At 47.3% G+C, this 23,387-nt stretch overlaps 1 protein-coding gene across 2 annotated transcripts in view; it reads right to left on the bottom strand.

Annotated features, from left to right (window-relative positions):
* The window catches only part of GNAL (G protein subunit alpha L), a 146,401-nt gene that overhangs the window by 105,423 nt on the left and 17,591 nt on the right, over positions 1 to 23,387 (bottom strand). Inside the window, exon 1 of one of the 2 annotated variants that reach the window (XM_081014213.1) lies at positions 7,970 to 8,903. The exons of the other annotated variant lie outside the window; for it this stretch is intronic. Within the exon in view, the coding sequence (XP_080870339.1) occupies positions 7,970 to 8,567 (598 nt within the window). The 5' untranslated portion in view covers positions 8,568 to 8,903. Of the gene's footprint in view, positions 1 to 7,969; positions 8,904 to 23,387 lie in introns of those variants that run through there. 2 annotated transcript variants of the gene reach the window in all.

The following is a 23,387-nucleotide window of genomic DNA, read 5'->3' as shown; positions in this document are numbered from 1 at the left end:
CATCAAACATTATTTATTCTAAAAGTATGGTTACTTAATCTGGCATCTAAAATTCACATGAAGCCACTCCAACAATGGATATGGTTTAAGTGGCTCAAATTCCAAGAGAGAACTAAACTTCAATAACCTAGCTTTATTACAAATATCAGCTACTATCCTGGAGCCTCAAAAGGCAGACAATCTCCACATTGGCTCTGTTACGGGGGAGAAAATAAATTTAGATGCATTAAACATTTTCTAGTTATGATCTAGAGTCTAGTTATGATCTAGTTATGATCTAGAGAAAGTTACTTTTGCCTCTCTTAATATTTGCTGCCACCATCAGGATCTAACTAATAATACAAACTACATCAACAAAACTAAAACACTTGGTAATTTCATGACCAAGAAAGGTCTTAAAACAGGCAAATTTATTAAAGCACTTTGTGGGAAGTGTATAGCCTATATCACTAAAGAAAGGTGTGGTGCTGACAACAATTACAATTTAAAGAACTAACAAGGAAAAGCATGGGAACACACACAAACAAACCTGTATTAAGGGACAGCGACAGAACAGGAACAGAGATGTGGAATCAAGTAGAGCTACAAGGTTTTTTAAGGCCATTAATACAACTGCATTTGAGAAATGAGATCAAAGAAGGAATGATATGAAGGAGCAAAATCATTTCTTCTAAAAAGGAAAGCTTAGAGTGAATACAATAAAAAGCTATAATAAAGAATGAAACAGAAAAGAGACAAGGATGGCTTCAACAGTAGAGCCCTTTAGTCAAGCTGAAACACTGGTTTTCCACAATTAATTGCAATTTAAATTAAGATGGAGCTTCAACACCACACTGCCCGGCAATATCCTTTCTATATATAGCCAAGAACCTCCTACAAAATTGGCCCAAATGTTGCCAGCAAAGTTCAAGTTTCTTCCTTACAGGTTTTTCACTTTTTATCAGTTCATGATAAGTGTAAGGTAAAGGTAAAAGGAGCCCTGGGTGGTTAAGTCCAGTCAAATGCAATCATGGAGTGTGGCGCTCATCTCGCATTCAAGCCAAGGGAGCCGGCAGCTTTCTGGGTCATGAGGCCAGCATTACTAACCCGCTTCTGGCGCAATGGAACACCGTGACGGAAGCCAAATCACACAGAAATGCTGTTTACCTTCCCGCCGCAGTGATACTTATTTATCTACTTGCACTGGTATGCTTTTGAACTGCTAGGTTGGCAGGAGCTTGGACAGAGCAATGGGAGCTCACCCAGTCACATGGATTCAAACTGCCAACCGTCCAATCAGGAAGCCCAAGACTCTCCGTGGTTTAGACTACAGTGCCACCCATGTCCCTGATGATGAGTGTAGGATGGGATGACACAATAGAAAGCAAAAAGGATTACTAATAAATAGCATCTCTTAATTAACCCAAGGTCAGTTCCTGTTCCTGTAAGAGAAGGCCTTAATAATAGATTTTCTATCATTTTAATAATAACGCAAAAATAGGCTATTCATCATTAATCTCCTACCCACTCATCACCAGGAAGCAATAAAATGGGCCGAACCAGCTAGGAGCCCTTAAAGTTTCAATAATGGTTTGCCTGTCTACATTAGACAGACTCATGTAACCACATTTTTATTACGAAAAGATTTTCACAAATCTGGTATGAAAAATACAGAACGAAACACACTCAAAAGCAGTGAGATAATGATGACATCATCTGGACATTCTGGCAAAAGTGAGCACCACAGAAAGGTAATTCCAGAGAAATAGGTTAGTATGTCAGAAAGATGGGCAGAATTTATAACTGACCAAGGAAATATATATGATACAGGTGGGGCAGTGAAGAGAACATTTACTTTTCATCAGAAGGGAAAACACAAAGTGGGTTAGACTCCTAATTGTATCAAATATGAAAAGCAGAGACACTATTGAGGGACAAGCAGCAATTAGGCAACATATTAAATTTGGATAAGAAAATCGGGAAGAGAAGGAAATTTTCAGTGATGTTGTGTTCATGGCAAGATAAGTACCAGAAATAGTTTATATTTTTACTCTGTCCCTCCAACTAGTTATAAATCAATAAAATAAAATCCAATAACCTATAATCCATCAGACTAAAGTCACAATAAAAATACCAGGTCATGCATGCACAATCCCCAAAAGGAATGTCAGACAGGAAGAGTCACAAAACAAAAACACCATCTTGGAAGGAATTTTTTCTTTGTTTCTTCCGTTGTCTTTGTTCCTGGATCCTCTTTCAGCTCCTTTCCACTATCCTTACCAGGTTTTCATTCTCTCCCGGTTCCATAGATCTCTCTTTTCCCTTCATAATTAAGCTTTAGAGTAAGGGTAGGGCACATTCCCTTTGCAGCAACCTTCCAGGGACCACATTTCAGAGGTAGTTGGGGCCAGAGACTAAAGCTAGTAGAGCAATGAATGTAAAACTGTACTTTTGCACAGCAGGCTACTTTCTGCACAAACTCACACACCCCTCTTCATCATCCATTCAGGCAAGCAAAAGGCATCATCAGAGTTCAAATAAAAGTTCCAGACAGGAAGACACATTCATGGAGGGTTCAAAGCTGGGTCAGTGAGAGATGGATGGTTTGGGAGCAGGTTCAGCCTAGATTTGAAAGAGACTTGAGGACCAGGAAAATCGTCTGGAATGCCACATTCAGCTTCCAGGGCCTGAGCTTTCCCAGCTGTGCTGTAGAAAATGAAAGCACATTCAGTGCAAAATTACTAGTGACAAGCAGGCCAGGGAGATGTAAATGGAACAGTGAGGGTGGAACCTAAGGTTGAAGACATCTATGTAGAAATGCCAAAAGACACACAAATGAATACAGGTAAAAATATAAAGACTGCAAAGGATAAGACATATTCTTGATAATGTCAACAGAAAGGGGAGAGGAATTAGGAGAATTAATTTCAAGGGAATTTATAAAATCCAAAAAATGATGTTGTAAATGCAGAAATGTCAGCAGCCTATGCAAAAACTTTGACACCTTTGTGTGAATGTAGGCTGGTTGCAAGCTCAATGGCATTCCAGTCATGGACACATGCAAGATGATAAGAAGGTGGCATAGTCAAATGCAAACAGTTCCCATCTTCGATACATTTAAAAACTTATTTCATTCTGGTCATTGCCCTTCTTCAACTGAAACTAGCTTTCAGGGCTTTTGCATATTTCTAAGCTGTAATTAATGTAAAAACACACACACACAATTTTTACATTTGCTTAGCCGTTTGTTAAAAGGCTTTTTCCTCAACAAGCCAATTTTAACACACAAAATAAATATATTCTAGGGCTTTCCAAATCGAAGAATTTAGTTACCATGAACAGTTTTTCAAATGTATTTGTAGAATGGGAAGTTACCGGTAATTAGAAAATGCAAAATGGCTTTTAGCTGGAAAAGAGAGTGCTTAACACAATCATTTTACTATCTCTACATTTGTCAGAAACAATGTTACTTTTAGTGTAGCAGTACTGTGTAAAATTACCCAGCCATGGAATCCTAAATATATCTACCCAAAAACAAGTCCCACTAAATTCAATGGAACTTACTCCCAAGAAAGTATATGTATAATTGCTGCCTTAAAACATTCCTTTTTCATTTTCATTTTTAAAGATTTTAAATCTATACATGATTTGTTTAAATAGTAATGTATTATATGCAACAAGTAAACAGATAAAATATATTTCATGCTATATTTTGTCTAACAATTTAAATGTATCTATTTCAGGAGATGAAATCATCCATGAACTATACTGTAACACATCTCTGTAAGGCAACTGTAGGGTAGCTTTAGAAAGTGGCTCCCTGCGTGGAAAAGGTTAATTAAAATTTTACAAGATCCAGCTCTGGCAGAAATGTTTACAAATGCATCCAATAAAGGGAGGTAGTATCATTCAAACAGTAATGATACTTGCCAGCTATCTACATGACCAAAGAGCAATGAAAACTGTCATTACTTTACATGTGTAAATAACAGTAAACATGTAAGTTGTTTTCCTCCCTAATCTGCTGTTTGATAGTTCATACTCTGGAACTCAGTTCAGCCATCTAGTTATCTTTTACTTTCTAAAATGCAGAATATTATTTACACTGCATGACTTTTCAACATAACTGATGCCTGCTTCCAATTAAATTATTGGGGTGTTATAACTTATGTAACTGCAACAGTATAATATTATGAAGGAGATATTAGCAAAGTTAGGATAACCCCAAGGTTTGCAGAAGTACAAAAATTGTTTAGAAAAACCCCTGAGAAACAGAAGCCAGCCCCAAACAACCCAACAAGGATTGAGCATGCTTAGTGGCCACAGAATGATAACTGAGTGGGAAGAAGGGAGCCCTGAAATGGGGGAGGCATAGGCCATTTCCTACTCTATACTGAGAAGCTACTTTTGAATGACTCACAGGGACAGATAGGAGAGCTGCCTATAGAAATCAATACAGATATGAAAATTTTAGCTCAGAGTGAATGACTTGCAGCACAATCCAATTCATCTCAACGCTGAAGCAGGTCCCTTATTCCTAGGTACATGGAAAATGCAGCCAACATGCTCTTTGCTTGGAAAAATGCAACTGAACTAAATATGTGTTAGTGAATGTGCAGTATCTAATGATTACTGATCACTTCAGGTTAATTTTGTGCATGTCTGAAAATAGATGTGTATTTCCTCACTTTAGGGGCATAGTGTCTGCCAACATTCACAAAAGTATACATGAAAGCCAACATTCACATGTGGGGAAACCCAGCGAGATGGACGGGGTATAAATAATAAAATTATTATGTGAATGCCAACATGACCAGATTTCAGGTATTCCATAATATATATACACCAAGATATTTATTATTATTATGACCAGAAAGTCATCTTGTTCATTTCTCCTGCAGCTTGAATAGGGCCACACATCTGTCTCTCAAAGACATTTCCACACGTGCTCAGTAATTATGCACCACAAAGAGAAGGTGCATCCCAATTAAGCTGCTTGCAGCAAAGATATTTATACCCTGCCACACATTCTCAAATGAGAAGAAAGCACCATCCAATCAGATAACAGGGAAATTATTTTCCAAGCATAACATGGTAACTAGTTCAACTAAGAGACTGGTTCAAACTCATTATCTTATCAAAAAAACATTTTCCACATCAGAAACGGATTAGCCACAACATTCCATTCCATTGTAATTCCTCAGGGAGCAAAAGAAGTTACTCTAACAAGGTTGGTAAAAGAAATGTGTCTCACACATAAAAGAAAAACAAAGGTGAATTTTGGAGAATATTCACACTAAACAATATCACATATACTGCATATATGTATCATTATCATACTTGGTCAATATGCAGAATCTGACTCTAAAGCAAGTAAGATAGAGGACTCAGGCTCAACCCATTGCTGAAGCAGGGTGAAGCACTGGTCTTGAACAGCAGAAACTGAAGTGGTGGCACCCACCTCTGCCCCCCCCCCACTTCTGCCACCAGAGAAGAAGCAGTCCTCTCCACCACATTCTAATGGTGCATTCAATTCCTTTTCCATCTACACCCTTATCTCCCACTAAGTGGCTGCTCCATAGCAACATCATTTCCAGAAGACAGGCAGGGGCAGCAGAAGCAGCTATCAGTAGTACTGCACTAATGACAACTATCCTTGCTTTTATGCAGCTGCCATGGCAGTCTCCATGTGAAACAAGGATTCAATGTGGATGGACAGGTAGGCCACTGTTCTTACCATCCTTAAATGCAGCCTTCCAACACCATCCCAGAATTAATTAGGACAGTCCAATATGCTCTCTCTTTCTCCTTGGAGTGAAACATACATTTAAAGACACACACTGGATATGGTGGTGGTAGTGGATGTGGTGGGGTGGAGCTGCCCTCCTGACATAGGTGTCACTGTTGTTTATATGGGGCAGGGCCAATCCAGTGGTCCCACCTGTGCAACCGCACAGCCCCAATATTGCCACTGCCACATCCCAACCATGTAATTGAAGCTGGTGTCAGGAAGGCTGCTGTACTTCACCACACACACTACTACTGGGGCATAGAGTTATGGAGTTAGCTGCTAACCTTGGAGAAAGTCTTACTTTCCATCAATCAGCTGTGTGGCTAATTCTAAACCTGCTCTATTGACTTATCCATCACCCACATAATTGGCTGCATCACATACCCTTTCACAACTCTCCAAAGCAGCAGTGGAGCAGCCATCTCAATTTTTAATTTGCTTGGCTTTCACAGTGTAAGTTAAGTGCTTAAAGAATCACACTTTGAAACTATTACTAGTCAGAGACCGACTGTCAGGATTTTTCTGGTTACCAGCTAAGGAGTACTACTGTGTGTACTACAAACTTCCAGACAATAACAGAGCCTATGCTTTATTTTTAGAACAGATCCTGTTTTGGCAGTCACCTCTGGCACATTTACAAGTTGAAGTATTTTTAACATATCTATTTCCTTCTTAACGTTTATGGGGAAATCTGCTGGTTATATGCAATTCTGAATAAATAGAAGAAAGTAATGTACAATCTAGCTACTGTTCAATGGTAAGACATACCATTCTATATGTAACAGAAATTAAGGAGTTCTAATCTTACTTTGGGATTCCTCAGGAATGCAAATACCCATTTGCTACTCAAAAGAATAAACCAGATAATTTATTTCTTCAAGGAAATCAGATGTTTCACTTAACTATCCCTAGAGTATTAACACTGTAATCGCAGCAGTTATAATGAGGCTCTAGAGAACTAATAATTATTAATTTAGAAATCAGCAACAAGTGCTTGATATTATTCAGAAAAAGAACTTACCTTTTACAATTCAAGAATATTTGATTATTCAGACACTTCACATGGGGTCTTTCCCACCCACACCCCCTTCTGCCAAGGCCTACTCTGACGCCATCGGATAAATTCTCTGCAAAATATAGGTCTTGTCTACTGCTAAACTTTAGGTCAGGTTTCTTTGCAGTTCTGAAAAAAACCTTTCACTTTATATACACAGCATAGAACAGTGAGCTTTTTGCTAGAGCTACCAGAGTTAGCTTCACAACAACTTGATGCTTATCCAGAGGTACCTCTATTAAACTATGCTGGAGTATTGTTCTCTGTTTCTAACACATACTTTTTATTCTACAGGCAAATCTGAAGAACAAGATGTATAAGAATCCAACACTATGTATTCTCAAAACTCTCTTCCAATCTTCTTCAGTGTTTTAGGGCTATAAATACAGAGGCTATAAATTGTAGCTTTAATCCTTCTATGTAGTGTTCATAAATTCCTCATCTTTCCATAATTACCTAGTCCATTATTGTCTTGCATTTCCATTGGCTCACTCTGAGTCATAAAATCATACCACCTCATCTCCAAAGGGCCGAAGCACTTGTGTCCAGCAGCAAAAAGGAAACATCCTCATTAATAGATTCTAGCTGCAACATTTTTTATTTATTAGCAGCCAAACATGTTCGCAGTCTTGAAACACCAACACAAATGTGCTTTTATTTTTTATTATAGCAATACAGCAGGCACGGGCACAACGAGAAGCAGAGAAACATCATGATTTCTACACTCCTGCTCAGAAGCAACACCTCCTGTTCCACATTATAGTACCACTTTCCTAACTGAAGAGAAGAGACGAAGCTAGGTCATTTGGAGGAGAGGAGAGACGGGGAACTAGGATGCAGAGGGAGGAGAGAGCCGGGAATTCAGAGAGAAGACAGAAACACGTAAAAGGGATTGGACAAATGCAATAAATCAGTTCAGGAGGGATGTACAAAACCCGAGAAAAAATGTTTTTATAAAGAGGTGGGAAAAGAGTTCCTAGGAGAAGGAACGCTCGAGGTTTGGCAGGCACCCCTTGGTTTCTGAAGAGCGCGCTCTGCCAGGGGGCAACCCCCCCTCCGCTACTCCCACGGGGCCACCCCTAGGGGCCGCCGCAGCCCAACCTGCGCGCCGAGGCGAGGCGAGGCAGGGCGGGGGCGCTACCTACCCAGCAGCAGCAGGCGGTGCGTCTGCTTGTATTCCCTTTTCTGCTCCTTGAGCGCCCGGTCGATGCTCTTGCTCACGCGCCTCGCCTCCTTCTCCGCCTCCCGCTCCTCCAGGCGCAGCTTCTCCCAAGGTCTCTGCAGCGCCAGCGGCTGCTGCTTCGCCGCCGAGCCCGACTCGGGCTTGGCCTGGGGCGCCGCCGCCGCCGTGGCAGCTGCGAGGGGTGGCGACGGCCCCCGTTGCCGCTGCCGCCCCTTGTCCTTCTCCGCGGGAGCCGCCCCGTTGCCCGCTCCGTTCTGCAGGAGCAGCAGCGGCCCGTCCAGCTCCACCGCGCGCGCCTTGCCGCCTTCCGCCTCCCCGCCGCTGCAGATGCTGCCACTGCCGCCGCCGCTTTTCCCCGCGCTCCTTCCTCGTCCTCCTCCCCCGGGGGCCGGGGCCCCGGGCAGGGGCGGCTGCGGCCGGGCCAGGGGCTCCGCCGTGGGCAGCGGCGGCGGCTGTTGCTCGGTCTCCGAGGTGGTGGTGGTGGCGGCGGCGGCGCTGGAGATGGAGCCGCCTCCGGAGTCGCCGAAGAGCCTCGGGCGCAGGCTGTAGCAGAGCCCCATGTCTCGCGGAACCGACGAGCTGTGCGCGCGTCCGGGCTGAAGGCGTCCGGCAGGCAGCGGCTCTCAGCGCTCGCCGCGGTCCCCGCGCGTCAGGGCCGCGGAGGGCGCGCCAGGCAGCCCCTCCTCACAGCCCCGCCGCCGCCGCCGCTGCTGCAGCTGCTGGGCCATGTTGCATTTTCCTCGCCTCTCTGCCCTCCTCCTCCTCCGGGCAAGCGGCGTCGTTTGGGCGGCAGCGCCAGCGGCAACTCGCCTCAGATCACCTGACACGGACCCGCCGCCGCCGCCGTGGCTACCTTACCGTAAATACCCCAGCGCAAGCCCACCACCACGCAGCTCGAGGTTACCGAAGGACTGGAAGGGGGCCAAGGCGCGCACGCACACACACGTGTGTGTGTGTGTGTGTGGTGTGGACACACACACGCAGGATCCTCGTTCCCTCTAAGCAAACCCCTCTCCTTGAGACACCGGCAGGGACAACCCTGCCTTTCCTCAGGCTGTCCCTCCTCCTCCGCAAATATAGTCATTTACTACAAACCCTTTTTACAGGCTGAATGGCCCTCCCTAGCTATTAAAGCACTTGGATGTTTATTGCCACAGCATATAACCGCCCTGAAAGTGATCAGCCTCCACAGCACTGTGTTGCCTATCTTTTTGTTTTGTTGGCCATCTCTGGCGTGGTAGTAGTTACTGCACATTCTCACTCTCAGTTGCAATGCAAATACACTGATGTGTTTGAGTGCACATACGGAGAGGTCTGGCACAGAATGGCCTTTTTGAAACCACACTCTTCTGATTGTGTAGAAGAATCTGAGATTTAAATGGCTTCAGTAAGTGGCACTTATTACCTGAGGTCAACAGACCCAGCAGCCTCTGTGCCAGCTGCAGACATGAGAGTAGATGGTAAAAGCTACTTTTCTGACACTACATTTCTCAGTGCGTGCCATGAAACCCGCTGATTATGCTCTTTGTTATAGTGGTAGGATAGCCAGACATGAAGGCAGGTTTTGCAGCACTTGGGATCTTCTATGCAATTTGCTATTAAAGAATGGTAGAATATGCAATTCTGCCATCACAGAAACACCCCACACACACACTAGGTCACTTCTTATCTTTATTTATTTGGAGAGATCACTTGCTGACACCAAGTTTTCTTTCTGGGTAGGACACATCAATGGCATGCCACTGGTTCTAAAGGATGTCAACATCTTCATGGCTGACACTTTCCCAGATGATGTTCCCAAAATCCCTCTGCCTGAGAAACATCATCACCTGGACTCACAGATAGGAGGCACTTGTGCAGTTCTACATGACAAACCTAGAAGACATGAGAGACTACAACACGTCACTGACAGCTCCTAATTAAAACCACGACACTTCTCTCTTACAGGCCTTGGGTGACATTCCTGTACTTAGTAACATACAGTCCCTCAAATTAAAACACATTCATCAGCAACAACAGGTCACATAACTTGGACCAGACTGCGTGGCAGGTTCAGGTGCCAGTTCTGTCCCATATCTGCTCTGGCAACACAATTTCAGGACCTAATAATGTCATCCACAATATCAGGGGTTCATTTATTTTCTCATCTTCCAATGTGTTGTGTACCATCACCTGCCAGCAATACCCTTTTGCATTTTGCAAAGAACAAATATGACAGTCTCTACATGAAATAATGGACACAAATCTGACATTTAAAAAATGGCAGCACAAAAAAGCCAGTGGGGGGGACATTTCATCCTCCCAGGACACTCTATTACTGACCTTAAGGTGACCAAGATGGAACAAAGAGAAAACATGAAACTGCTAAATTACCAATAATCGCAAGTAATGCTATTACTTGTGAAATGAATTGAAGCAATGAATTTTCATAACAGTACAGTATATGTGTTAATTGACTTAAAAATGCCAGGATCTCTGTGTTACAAACATAAGCCTTTTTGGAGAATGTCCACCATTCATGGAATTATCACTGTCTGTAGAAGAAGCAGAAGAAGCAGAAGAAGAGTTTGGATTTGATATCCCGCTTTATCACTACCTGAAGGAGTCTCAAAGCGGCTGACGTTCTCCTTTCCCTTCCTCCCCCAGAACAAACACTCTGTGAGGTGAGTGGGGCTGAGAGACTTCAAAGAACTGTGACTAGCCCAAGGTCACCCAGCAGCTGCATGTGGAGGAGCGGAGACGCGAACCCGGTTCCCCAGATTACGAGTCTACCGCTCTTAACCACTACACCACACTGGCTCTGTACATTTCTGCATCTAATTTTCTTCTGACCTCAGTGTTTACATCTGCCTCCCTCTAAGAGAGAGAGTGTGTGTGTGTCACACAAAGATGCAACTCAGGATAGCACTAAATGCATCTAATGAAGTGGACTCTACTCCACAAAGCTAGTTCTTAGTAATCCAAATACACGAGCTAAAAATAAAAATCCTACTTCATTTTGTCAAGGTAAGAGAGAAAATATACTAATATGCATTTGAACATTCTAAATAATAAAGCATTAATGAATGTTTACTCTACACAAATTGATCATTTGCTGAAGATTGGCACAGCTAAGTTTTCTTCAGGATGCAATTGTGGAAATCAAATTAAGTCATATGAAGGTCAACAGTTCAAAACTGCACTTCAAATTAGGAAACAGTTAATGGCAGAAAAATGAGGGAAAGCACAGGAAATTAATGATAATTGGTCTAAATGTAAGAGAAAGAGATAACTGACAAAATACTGCAACACAAATAATGAAGGGCATAAGTAATATTTTACCCTTTCCAAAATATGTATATAACATTTAACCAAATCTAAGTTGGCAAATCGCTGTTGGTAATAGTAATACAGTGGTACCTTGGGTTAAGTACTTCATTCGTTCTGGAGGTCCATTCTTAACCTGAAGCACTACTTTAGTTAATGGGGCCTCCAGCTGCCGCCCGCCGCTGGAGCACGATTTCTGTTCTCATCCTGAAGCAAAGTTCTTAACCTGAGGTACTATTTCTGGGTTAGGGGAGTCTGTAACCTGAAGCGTATGTAACCTGAGGTACCACTGTAAAGAAAAACAAGACTATTGTTCTAGTTCTGTAGCTAGAGCAGTAGTCTTGCTCCATAGCAGGGGTCAGCAACCTTTTTCAGCCGTGGGCTGATCCACAGTCCCTCAGACCATGTGGGAGGCCGGACTGTATTTTTTTTGGGGGGGGGAGGGAATGAACGAATTCCTATGCTCCACAAATAAACCGGAGATGCATTTTAAATAAAAATACACATTGCACTCATGTAAAAACACGCTGATTCCTGGACCGTCTGTGGGCCAGATTGAGAAGGCTGTTGCATTGCCACCTTGGAACATCAGGCACCTGCATTCTGCCACATAGGAGAGGGCACTTGGGAATGATGGCGGCAACCATCTGGGTCAGAATGGTGTCTGTATACTACTAGAAGCCCTGGTCTGTCTCTTTACCCAGCACCAAGTAAAAGCAGGCAGTCTTAGTGATCTGTCTAATGATGTAATCAGTGAAGTGGGGAGGACTACAATCCAGCACCTTTATGGCAAATAAGATAGCACAGTCAGATTGTGGATGCACTTTTCTGAAGACCTATAAGCCCTACTTATCAGCATGTGATTAGGGCTTCACTAAATAAGCTCTGCCCCCAGGCATCTGGGCATGTAATGATTACCTCAGAGTACAGTGGACGCTCGGGTTGTGAACGTGATCCGTGCGGGAGGCACGTTCGCAACCCTCAGTAGCGCTTCTGCGCATGCGTAAGCGCCGAAACCCGGAAGTAACCCATTCCGGTACTTCCGGGTTTGCCGTGGTGCGCAACCCGAAAACACGCAACCTGAAGCGTATGTAACCCGAGGTATGACTGTACTCTGATTAATGCCAGTAGTAGCAGCACTTGGGGAGCAGGATGATGAATGGGAAAGAGATGAATGGGATGACACAATGGAGTAGAACCTGGTTGATGGGAACACCCCTCCGCCTCTGGATGCATCTGGCTCTGCAGTTGAAGCAGAAGTCCCAGAGGCTTCCAGTTCCCAGTGGAAGAGAGTGGGAAGTTACAAAGGCCACTTCTCCACCAGAGAATGAGGAAGGTTCCAGGGTGTAGTGTGTCGTGACATGGTGGGAGGATTTACAGGTGGCAGCATGTCCAGCATTATCACCCAGGGAGAGCTGGCACATCAATACATCGATAGAAAAGAAGAGACATGTCCCTCTAGACAGGGGGTGGACCTAGTCAGGGGCATGGCTAGTTCATGTAGCCCTGTGCCCCATTTATCCATTGGTCTCAGTGTAAGCAATAGCTTCTGAATACGACTATAGCAGAAGAAATACATGTTTATTCCATGCTGAATTGTATTTTGAGGATGGAATTGGAATTGGATTTTAAAAATTAATTAATATGAACTGTTGTAGCTTCCTGGGGGTAAATGGCATGAGAAGTCATATAATCCACTCAATCTATGTGATTACCAGTTACAATTTTTTATTGCTGTAGCATGGGTACCCATCCATGCCACAGCAATTTGTATGAATAGTATCTGTCAGGGCTGCCTCAGGTCTCAGCTCACAAAAGACCAACGCCAAGTTCTTCTTATATACAAAAGTGTTTATTGGAGTTCATTGTTTGCTTCACATCCGAGGCGCGCAGCCCCACGTCTGTTACGCTTAGACCGTTGAAGTCCCCTCTGAGTCAGTCCCTCCCCTGCACCAGTTTAAGAGGCTTGCGCTGCTCCACCTCTTCCTCTCTTTCCTTTTCCGCAGGGTCTTCCTGCCCGCTGGGGTTTCGCCCCTCCTGGATTCCCCTGACGCGGAATCCCCAGATTGCTCTTCCCCCCTCCTGCGGGCTTTGGGCCCTGGCTCCTCCTCCGGGCTCCCTGTACTTCCGCGCGCCTCCACATTTGAACTTGGCGCGCGCGCCCAACCTCTAACCTTCCTTTTGACAGTTACACTACTCCCTTCACTACTCCCCTCCCCTTCCGGGAGGGTGGCTTGCTCCGACCTCCCTCCCTTCTCTGCTGCTGGAGCTGCTTCCCCTGGTACACTGGAACCTCCACCCCCTTCGCTGCACTCTGGCGGGGAGGCTGGTCCTGACGCCCAGCTGCCACTTTGGGATCCCCCGCTGGCCCCCTGCTCCTGACACGTCCCCCCTGGGGCTCCCCTGGCCTTGACCACCGGCGCCCCCTTCTGGGAATCCTCTGATTCGCTGGAAAGACTCATGGAATCTCTTGAGTCATTGTCATCCTCTTCCTCGCTGTCCTGGGATTCATCCCCATCGCTCTCCATCTCCTGCCTACCCTGTGCCTCTGTCCCTGAACCCCTGACATCCATCCCCCCCTCGAAGCCCCCCCTTCCCCCCTCCCGCTGCTCGGGCGCAGGTTCTGGGAGCTCCGTTGTAGCGGGGGTAGATGCTGGATCCAGTCCGTCGACGTCGATCTCCTCTGCTTCCAGTTCAGTGTATGAGTGCTCGAAACCGGGGTCCTCCCCCAACACATCCAAGTCCTCCCCTCCCCCTGTTACTTCAGGCGATGCTGCTTGCCAAGGCCCCCTTAGCCACCTCCTGCGCCACTCCTCTTCTGGTTGATCGTCCCACCAGTAAGAGCGGTCCGTGTCCACCCCCGAGCACGATCCCCTTGGAGGGCTCGATTCTGGCATGGTCTCCTCTGCGGAGGAGAACCCCCGGAAGGTGCTGTCTGAAAGTGTGGGCGTAAAAAGCCAGTCATCAAAATACTCCGCTGGCATGGGCCTGTGTGGGAAGAGTGCATGGAACTCGTCTTTAAGAAGAGGTTCCTCCAGAGCATAATCTGGCACCCAACTGTTGGCGCTGGCCGGGGTACCTTCCCTGGCGAGGAGGTATTCTACTCCCTCCTCCCCCCATCTCGAGTCCAGAATTTCCGTGACCTCGTTGAGTGTCGGGGCCCTCGGTGACTTCCCCCCCCGGTGACTTTCTATGTGGGTCTGGTGCCGTCCCTGGCTCCTGAAATCTGTGTGGGGCCTTGTAGGGTGTAAGCACTGACCTATGAAAGACCGGGTGCATTCTGGAACCTTCTGGGAGGGTCAACCGAAAAGCTACGGGATTGATCCTGCCCTCAACTTGGTATGGCCCTAGCTGTTTGTGTCCTAGCTTCTTCTTAGCTAACGACTCGGCCGGCACCGCCTGGGCTGCTAACCATACCCAGTCCCCCACCTGGATGTCTTCTCCTGCCCTCCTGTGCCTGTCTGCCTGCACTTTGTAGGCGTGTTTAGCTAGCTCCAAGTGCCGTCGTAGCTCCTCGTGGACCTCCTGCAATTCTGCTGCTAAATGCTCAGCTCCCTGCGGCTCCCCCTGCGTCGTTGTCTCCAACCCGGGGAAGGTTCTGGGATGTCGCCCATTGTTGGCAAAGAACGGTGTCACCCCCGTTGACGCGTGCTTCGTGTTGTTGTAGGCAAACTCGGCCATCGGTAAGTAGTCCACCCAAGTTGCAGGCTGTTGATTGGCGTAACATCGCAGGTACTGCTGCATGATGGCGTTGACCCTCTCCGCTTGGCCGTTGGTTTGCGGGTGTCTCGCCGACGCTAAGTTGATCTTGACATTCAGGATGCCCAGGAGCTTCTGCCAGAAACTGGAAATGAATTGGCGACCCCGGTCAGACAGGATGGACCGTGGTAAGCCGTGTACCCGGAACACGTGGTCTATGAACAGCTTGGCGGTCTGTTCCGCTGTTGCCACCTTCGCGCAAGGAATGAAGTGCGCCATCTTGGTGAACAGGTCTACAACCACAAGCACCGCCGTCTTGCCTCGCGAACTGGGCAGATCAGTAACAAAGTCCAGCGCCACCCTTTCCCACGGCTGTAGTGGCGTCTCCAGCGGTTCCAGCAGTCCCGCTGGCTTCTTGTGCACTGGCTTGGACCTCTGACAAGTGTCACACCTGGCGACGTAATCCGCGACCTCTCCTCGCATCTGGGGCCACCAAAAGTCCCTGGCTACTAAGTCCGCCGTCTTTTCCTTGCCGAAGTGACCCGCGCTGGGTGCGTCGTGTAACTGCTGCAGAACCTTCGCGCGGAGATCGTCTCCCGGCACGTAGAGAGCACCTTTGCGGGTTAGCAGGCCGTCGCGTATCTGGAATTCGTTGTCCTTTGCTGTCCCTCTTCGCACCTCCTCCATCTTGGATTGTGCGAACGGATCCGTCTGCAGCGCGCGTCGCACCGCGTCCAGGTCCACGGCGGCGGAAGCGCACGCCCATGCCTGCGGTGCGAAAATGTGCTTGGCTGCCACTGGTGCCACTTCCTCGAGATACTGCGGTTTCCTGGAGAGCGCATCCGCTATGACGTTGTTGTCTCCCGGGATATACTCTATCCTGAAGTCGAAATCCGCAAAGAACTCCGCCCATCGTATGTGCCTCTGGCTCTGGAGCTTCGCCGTGCGCCAATACTCTAGGTTCTTGTGGTCCGTGCGGACCTGCACGGTGTGCTTGGCTCCGATGAAGAAGTGCCTCCATGCCTTGAAAGCCGCGTGGATGGCCAACAACTCCCTGTCCCAGATGGTGTAGTTCTGTTCCGACTTGCTGAGCTTCCGGGAATAGAAAGCGCAGGGCCTCCAGTTCCCTTGCGGATCTTCCTGCAAGAGGACGGCCCCCACTGCTCTGTCAGATGCATCAGTCTCAACCCGCATGGGCCTGCCGGGATTCACGTGTAGCAGCTGTTCTTCGGACGCGAAGAGGCTCTTAAGTCTCCTGAAGGCCTGCTCCGCCTGGTCCGTCCAGGTGAACTTTTTCTTCTTGGAACTGAGGGTGTCCGTGATAGCTGCCGTCTCTTTCGCGAAACCCCTGATGAACTTGCGGTAAAAGTTGGCGAAGCCGACGAACCTCTGGACCTCCTTCCGATTGCGCGGGCTGTTCCAGTCCAACACCGCGCGGACCTTGGCGCTGTCCATGGCTAGTCCCTTGTCGGACAGCCGGTAGCCCAGGAAATCCACCTCCGTCACGTCGAACTGGCACTTCTCCAGTTTGGCGTAGAGTCTGTGCTCCCGTAGCCTCTGCAGGACCTCCTTTACGTCTCTCTCGTGAGTCTCCTGCGATTCTGAGAAGATCAGAATGTCGTTGAGGAAGCATACGCACTTCTTGTAGAGGAGTCCCGCTAGCATGTGGTGCATGAATGCTTGGAAACAGTGGGAGCCATTTTGGAGACCAAACGGCATAACTCTGTATTCATAGGTGCCCAGCGGCGTGAACATGGCCGTCTTCCACTCGTCACCTTCCCTCATGCGTATTAGATTGTATGCTCTGCGTAGATCCAACTTGGTGAAGACCCTCCCCTTCCTCACCGTCGCGAGCAGGTCGTCAATTTTGGGCATGGGGAAGGCCTTGGGCTTTGTCATCGAGTTTATGGCCCTATAGTCCACAATGAGCCTTTTTTGGGGCGTGTCCTTCTTCTTCACGAAAAACACAGGACTGCCCCCCACTGCCTTGGATTCTCGGATGAATCCCCGCTTCAGATTGTGATCTATGAACTCCCTGAGTTCCTGCATCTCATCTTCAGACATGGAATACAGCTTCGCAGTCGGCAGCGTCGCCCCTGGTAAGAGGTCAATTGCACAGTCGTAGGGCCGGTGGGGTGGTAATTGGTCAGCTTCCTTTTCGCAGAAGACCTCCAAAAACCCCTTGTACGTGTGGGGCACTGCCTGCACCATGCCTAGATGCAACTGTTGCCCTTCCTCCTGGCCCTCCTCCTCCTGGCCGGTCTGGATGCAATGTTGTGCGCAGTAGGACGAGCCAAAGGTGAGCTGCCGCTGGTACCACGCTAATGATGGGCTGTGTCTATCCAGCCAACTCATGCCTAACACTATAGGCGTGTCTGACAGGCGGGTGACGTTGAAACTGATGACCTCGCGATGATTCCCAATCTGCATCACCATGGGTGGCGTCTGCTGTACCACTTGCCCGCCCAGGAACTTCCTGCCATCTACCGTGACGACGTTCAGAGGCAGCGTGGCTGGTAGAAGCGCTATGCGATGCTGCTTGATGAACTGCACCCCCACAAAGTCTGCGTTGCTCCCTGAGTCAATTGTAATGGGGACTTCCAGGGTGAGTCCATTAGGTAGCTGGAGAGTAGCAGTGAGCTGCACCACTGGCTTGGGTGGTAAGGGATTTGTAGGCTGCAAAAGCGCTGGGGACTGCTTTACTGACTCGCCTGGCTGAGCCCCAGCATCTCTGCTTCCAGCCAGGCATTGTCGTTTCCCTGAAACTGCTCTCCTTGGAGCGCTGCTTCTGTTACTGTTGCTAAGGCTGCAGTGTGCTTCTGGAGCCTCTGGGGACACTCTTTGGCCATGTGCTGCGCACTGTCACAGATGTAACACTTCCTGGTCCCTCTAGGAGGCTTCGCCTTGACTGCTCCGGACGCTGAGGCTCCGGCAGCTGTCTGAGCCTTTGCACCACCAAGTTCCATTGGTTCCTCCCCCTCCCTCAGCAGAGGCGAGGGATGCGTACGTCCCAGGTCCCTGGGAAGAAAAGGAGGCGCTCTAGCTGGTGCGCGGACTTGGCGCCCCTCCTCACTGTGCCAAGGGCGTTCTTCGTGGCGCACTCCTATCGTGAGTGCCCTCTGCACGACGTCTGCTAGGGTTTGAGGTCTGTCCCCCCTGGCCAACTCATCTTTTACGGAGCCATGGAGCCCCTCCCAGAACAAGTCTCTCACTGCCAGGGAGTCTTTTTCCCAGCCCAGCACATTCAGCAATGCAAAAAAGCGAGAATGGTACTGACGCACTGTAGCCTTGCCCTGCCGCAATCCATGCATCTCCCGTCGCGCCACATCAACGTCAACGGTAGATTGGAAGCAAGCGTCCATGGCTTTGATAAATTCGTCAGAGTTCCTGCGGGCAGGACCATCTTCGCGCCACAAATTGCGTAACCAGGCTCTAGCTTCCCCATGCAAGTGGGACACAATAAAGCCTACTTTCTCCTCCTCATCTTTGAAGTCTTTCCGAAGCAAATGCAGCGCGTATACGACGTCTGCTCTGAAACTGGGATAATGCTTCAGGTTCCCATCGAAGTGGGCTACTAAATTGCCCCCCCTCCGTCCGAGTCCGATTCCCTCTGATCTGGACCCCGGGAACCCCTCTTTGCACGCACGGTCCCACCTGGCTTGCAGATCCTGGCATCGCGCTTCTGCTTCGTCAACTTTCCTCTGGGAGACCACTACCGCAGCGGAGAGCTCGGCGACTGCGTTTCGCAGGGTCGTTATCTGCTCCTCAGTAGTCATGTCTGCCAAACTTCGTGAGCTTTGCAAAAAAATTTTTTGCGGTTTTAGGAGAGGGGACTTACTGTCAGGGCTGCCTCAGGTCTCAGCTCACAAAAGACCAACGCCAAGTTCTTCTTATATACAAAAGTGTTTATTGGAGTTCATTGTTTGCTTCACATCCGAGGTGCGCAGCCCCACGTCTGTTACGCTTAGACCGTTGAAGTCCCCTCTGAGTCAGTCCCTCCCCTGCACCAGTTTAAGAGGCTTGCGCTGCTCCACCTCTTCCTCTCTTTCCTTTTCCGCAGGGTCTTCCTGCCCGCTGGGGTTTCGCCCCTCCTGGATTCCCCTGACGCGGAATCCCCAGATTGCTCTTCCCCCCTCCTGCGGGCTTTGGGCCCTGGCTCCTCCTCCGGGCTCCCTGTACTTCCGCGCGCCTCCACATTTGAACTTGGCGCGCGCGCCCAACCTCTAACCTTCCTTTTGACAGTTACACTACTCCCTTCACTACTCCCCTCCCCTTCTGGGAGGGTGGCTTGCTCCGACCTCCCTCCCTTCTCTGCTGCTGGAGCTGCTTCCCCTGGTACACTGGAACCTCCACCCCCTTCGCTGCACTCTGGCGGGGAGGCTGGTCCTGACGCCCAGCTGCCACTTTGGGATCCCCCGCTGGCCCCCTGCTCCTGACACGTCCCCCCTGGGGCTCCCCTGGCCTTGACCACCGGCGCCCCCTTCTGGGAATCCTCTGATTCGCTGGAAAGACTCATGGAATCTCTTGAGTCATTGTCATCCTCTTCCTCGCTGTCCTGGGATTCATCCCCATCGCTCTCCATCTCCTGCCTACCCTGTGCCTCTGTCCCTGAACCCCTGACAGTATCTTAGGCTGGGATTCAGGAGAATAAACACACACACAATTTCCCCCAGACTATCATTTTCAGAAGCTGATCCCAGAATACCCTAACTGCTCTTTAAACTCTCCAATAATAATTTGAAGATTAGTCATAAAAGCATTTTAGAGGAAACTTGTCCTGAAGCAATGCATTCTTGCCTAAATCCTTTGTTTAAACTGCTCTCATGCGTAATCTCTTAACTGCATAGATTCCAAGAATATGAGGGAATTTTTTCATAAACTGCTCTCTTCATGGCACCAGTTTTAAATGGCACTCCACATCATAGTCTGACAACATAGCTATTCCTGAGCCAGAATATCCTGGCACCAGTTGTCGATGCTCCAGTGACCTCCCAACTGGACTACTATAAAGTTCCTCTAGGTAGGACTGTCATTGAAGATGGTCTTGAGGCTGCTACTAGTGCAGAATGCTCAAGGTGCTAGTACTAGCATAAAAGGTAAAGGTAACCATTAGGTCCAGTCGTGACTGACTCTGGGGTTGCGGCGCTCACATCGCTTTATTGGCCCAGGGAGCCGGCATACAGCTTCCGGGTCATGTGGCCAGCATGACTAAGCTGCTTCGGGCGAACCAGAGCAGCGCACGGAAACGCCGTTTACCTTCCCGCCGGAGCGGTACCTATTTATCTACTTGCACTTTGAGGTGCTTTCGAACTGCTAGGTGGGCAGGAAGTACTAGGTTGGAAGGAAGTACTAGAAAGTACTAGGTTGGCAGGAAGTACTAGCATATAATTACCTAAATGGCTTGGGACTCAGGCACCTAACACCTAACAACCGTATGAAACCCTGTGTTCAGCAGGTGAGACCTTGTTGGTTGTGCTGCCAGTTGTTCCCCAGTTGTGGGATGTCCTCCCAACTAAGGTCCACCAGTACCCATTATTAACTTTTAGGAGGAATTTGAAAACATTCTTGTTTATCTAGGCCTTTTGTGGTTGAAGAATACTATTCCTTGCAACCCGTAAATCACTGCATGAAACTGCATGAAAGTGTACCGTGGAACCCCGACTTACGTACGGCTCTACTTACGTATGATTCCAGTTACGACCTTCAGTAGGTGCTTCGACTTATGAACTTTCCTCTAGATATGAATAGAGGCCTTGCCAGCAGCCCGGAGCTCGCCTGGCCGGCTGCGGAGCAGTACTGGGGCCTCCGCCGCCAGGGAGAGGCCTCCGGTTTGCAGGAGCTCACCCTGCCAGCTGCGGAGCAGCGCTGAGGCCTCTGCTGCCAGGGAGAGGGCCCTCATCCCACCCCCAAAGCTGTGGAAGAGGTGCCACCTGCAAGAGGCACAGCAGTGTGCACAGCAGCCCCAAACCCTGCCGAGGAACTAACCTGAAGAAGTCCAGAGAAGAACCTGGCCAGGCAAAAAAAAAGTGACCCTGGCTGAAGTGAATCAGATCTTTACTGACCCATGCCCCACCCCTAGCTTGTAGCCAGGTAAGCCCACCCACCCACAGTGCACGTAAGAAAAAAAAATGTTAATTTTTTTCATCTACAATACTGTCTTATTTATTTTATAGTACAGTACATTGATTATGGCCTTCATTTTATGGATCTATGGTCTCGTTAAACAGCAAAATCCGTGTTAAATTGCTGTTTTAGGGGGTGTTTTTCATCGTCTATGGAAAAGTGCACCTCTAGTTATGTACGTTTCTAGTTATGACCGGACCTCCAGAATGGATTATGGTTGTAGGTAGAGCTTCCACTGTTTTTAGATTTATTTATTTTTTACTGTAACTGTAGAATGATTTAACTGTTTTAGATTGTTTTTAAGTTCTGGATGTGTTTGCAATCCGGGGCTGCTTTGGGAGGAAGGAAAGGATATAAATTCAATAATGAAAACTGTTGTTGTTGTTGTTAATGTAAGGCAGTCAGTTATGTCAAGAGCTGTTGAGAGTCCTAGCAAAATCAAACAGGATTTTTGCACCCCTGCTGAAGTTCTAATGCAGAAGTTTCACTGGAACTACCACCAGGAAGGTCCCCAAAGAGATGGATGGCCCAGGGCAAATCACACACACTTCCTACTTGTTCAGAACGCTGCAGGGTTCTCCTGAGCACCCATTTTAAACTTTTAACTACTGTAATTTGTTTAAAGATTTGCTAGCTGTAATGGCAAAGCATAGGCCTTGCAGGCACTCTCCTAGACTGCATTGTCCAGAATGCATTGGTCTGAGGAATGAATTTGTGGTACGTAATGGGAAATTATAGAGTTAAAATACTGTCTCCCTGTATGGGTTGGAGCTAAGTTTCTACTCTTAGTTTGTTGTCAAGGTTACTTTCACTTTCACTTTCCTGTGTAGTTACTCTTGTTCTGGGGCTACAAAGTGAGCAACTGTGCCTTACGTTAAAAAATACAGCATTGGTCTGAAGACACGCCCAGCTCATAATCTGCACTTAGTGTGTCGTGTCCAAATCAAGATGAATGCAAGTGGTTTTATGTGCGCAATGTTTAACAAACATGCCACAGAAGCTGCAGCTAATTCCTTCTTTAAGCAGCTCTGACCTTCGTTTTATAGCCCATAAGCCACCTGGAGTAGCTCAGCTGGATGATAGCTCATACAATGGTGCCTTATCAGTATCACTGCCATAGAAAAAGCCTTCAAGTTATTTCAAGTAAGTCTGGATTCACATGAGATTTTCTCCATCTGTATTTCAGTCATCTTTCCTTGAGTCTCATTGAGCTAATTCTGTATTATACTAATTGAGGTCGTGTTAAAGTTGATACATCTCAAGCTAACTGTGAACTTTTCATGCCATCCTCTCTTTATTTGCTTTCTATTCAGAAATTTTATCTGACCACCACAGTGGTACCTAACATTAAGGTATTGTTGTATATGAAATAGAAACATTTCAATAACATTTCTATTGTTGATTTTTAAAATTTCATTTCCCAGTTTCTAGAAGACTCTTGCAAGCAACAAAGAATAGAAAACCTCTAAAAAATAGAAAAATAAAGCATTTGGAAATTTCCTGACACAAAGGAAATCCCTGTAGAATTACACATGAGTAAATGAATGTCAAGCCTGATTTTCAAGGTGAGTTGTAGTTGTGCTAGACCTTTAGTAACAAAAGGTGGCACTGTTGGCTCTCAAATGGGAAAGAATAAATTCTTACTGCACAGAACAAATGCTTTAGTTGGTGCAAAATGTATGTCTTTCAGTTATTTACATTCTACTCTAAAGTAAACATCTGTTTTAAAATAGCTATCTAAAAATGTACGCTATAGCAGTAAGATTATCAGCACACGTTTACCAAAATGTAAGCCTCGGGTTTGAAACGATTATTTCTCAGTAAAGCAGCTTAGGATTGTAAGAGTATCTGTTTTCCAAAATTTAACTCTTAAGCAAGGCATTTTAGATTGCAACTCAGTTTTTGTTGTATTAATGTGCAATAATCTAAGAGTAACCATGTGTCCAAGCTGTTAAGGACCCTGAGGACTAAGGTGACTTTAGGGGCTGCCCATCTCCCACCTCTCAGGGCTATTTGGAAACCGGTGTGCCTGCAGGAGGAGGATGTAAGAAACGAAGTCCAGGCCAGGGAGCTCACACCATTCCTCACACCACGAGGAACATCAGTGGCCTGGCCTGAGGCAGGTAATATTGGTCCAATATATTTTGCTGTCTGCAGCAGAGCCCAAATCTCTCTTATCCCAGGTCCCTAGCTAATATAACTGTACTCTTCACGTATTCTTTGTTTAGTGCCACCAAAAGCACATCACTTCA

Source organism: Podarcis pityusensis (assembly GCF_964106645.2).
Source record: "Podarcis pityusensis genome assembly, chromosome: 7".
Lineage (NCBI taxonomy): Eukaryota > Metazoa > Chordata > Lepidosauria > Squamata > Lacertidae > Podarcis > Podarcis pityusensis.
Note: the sequence above shows the minus strand (reverse complement) of the source record. Positions and strands in the feature narration are given on the sequence as shown.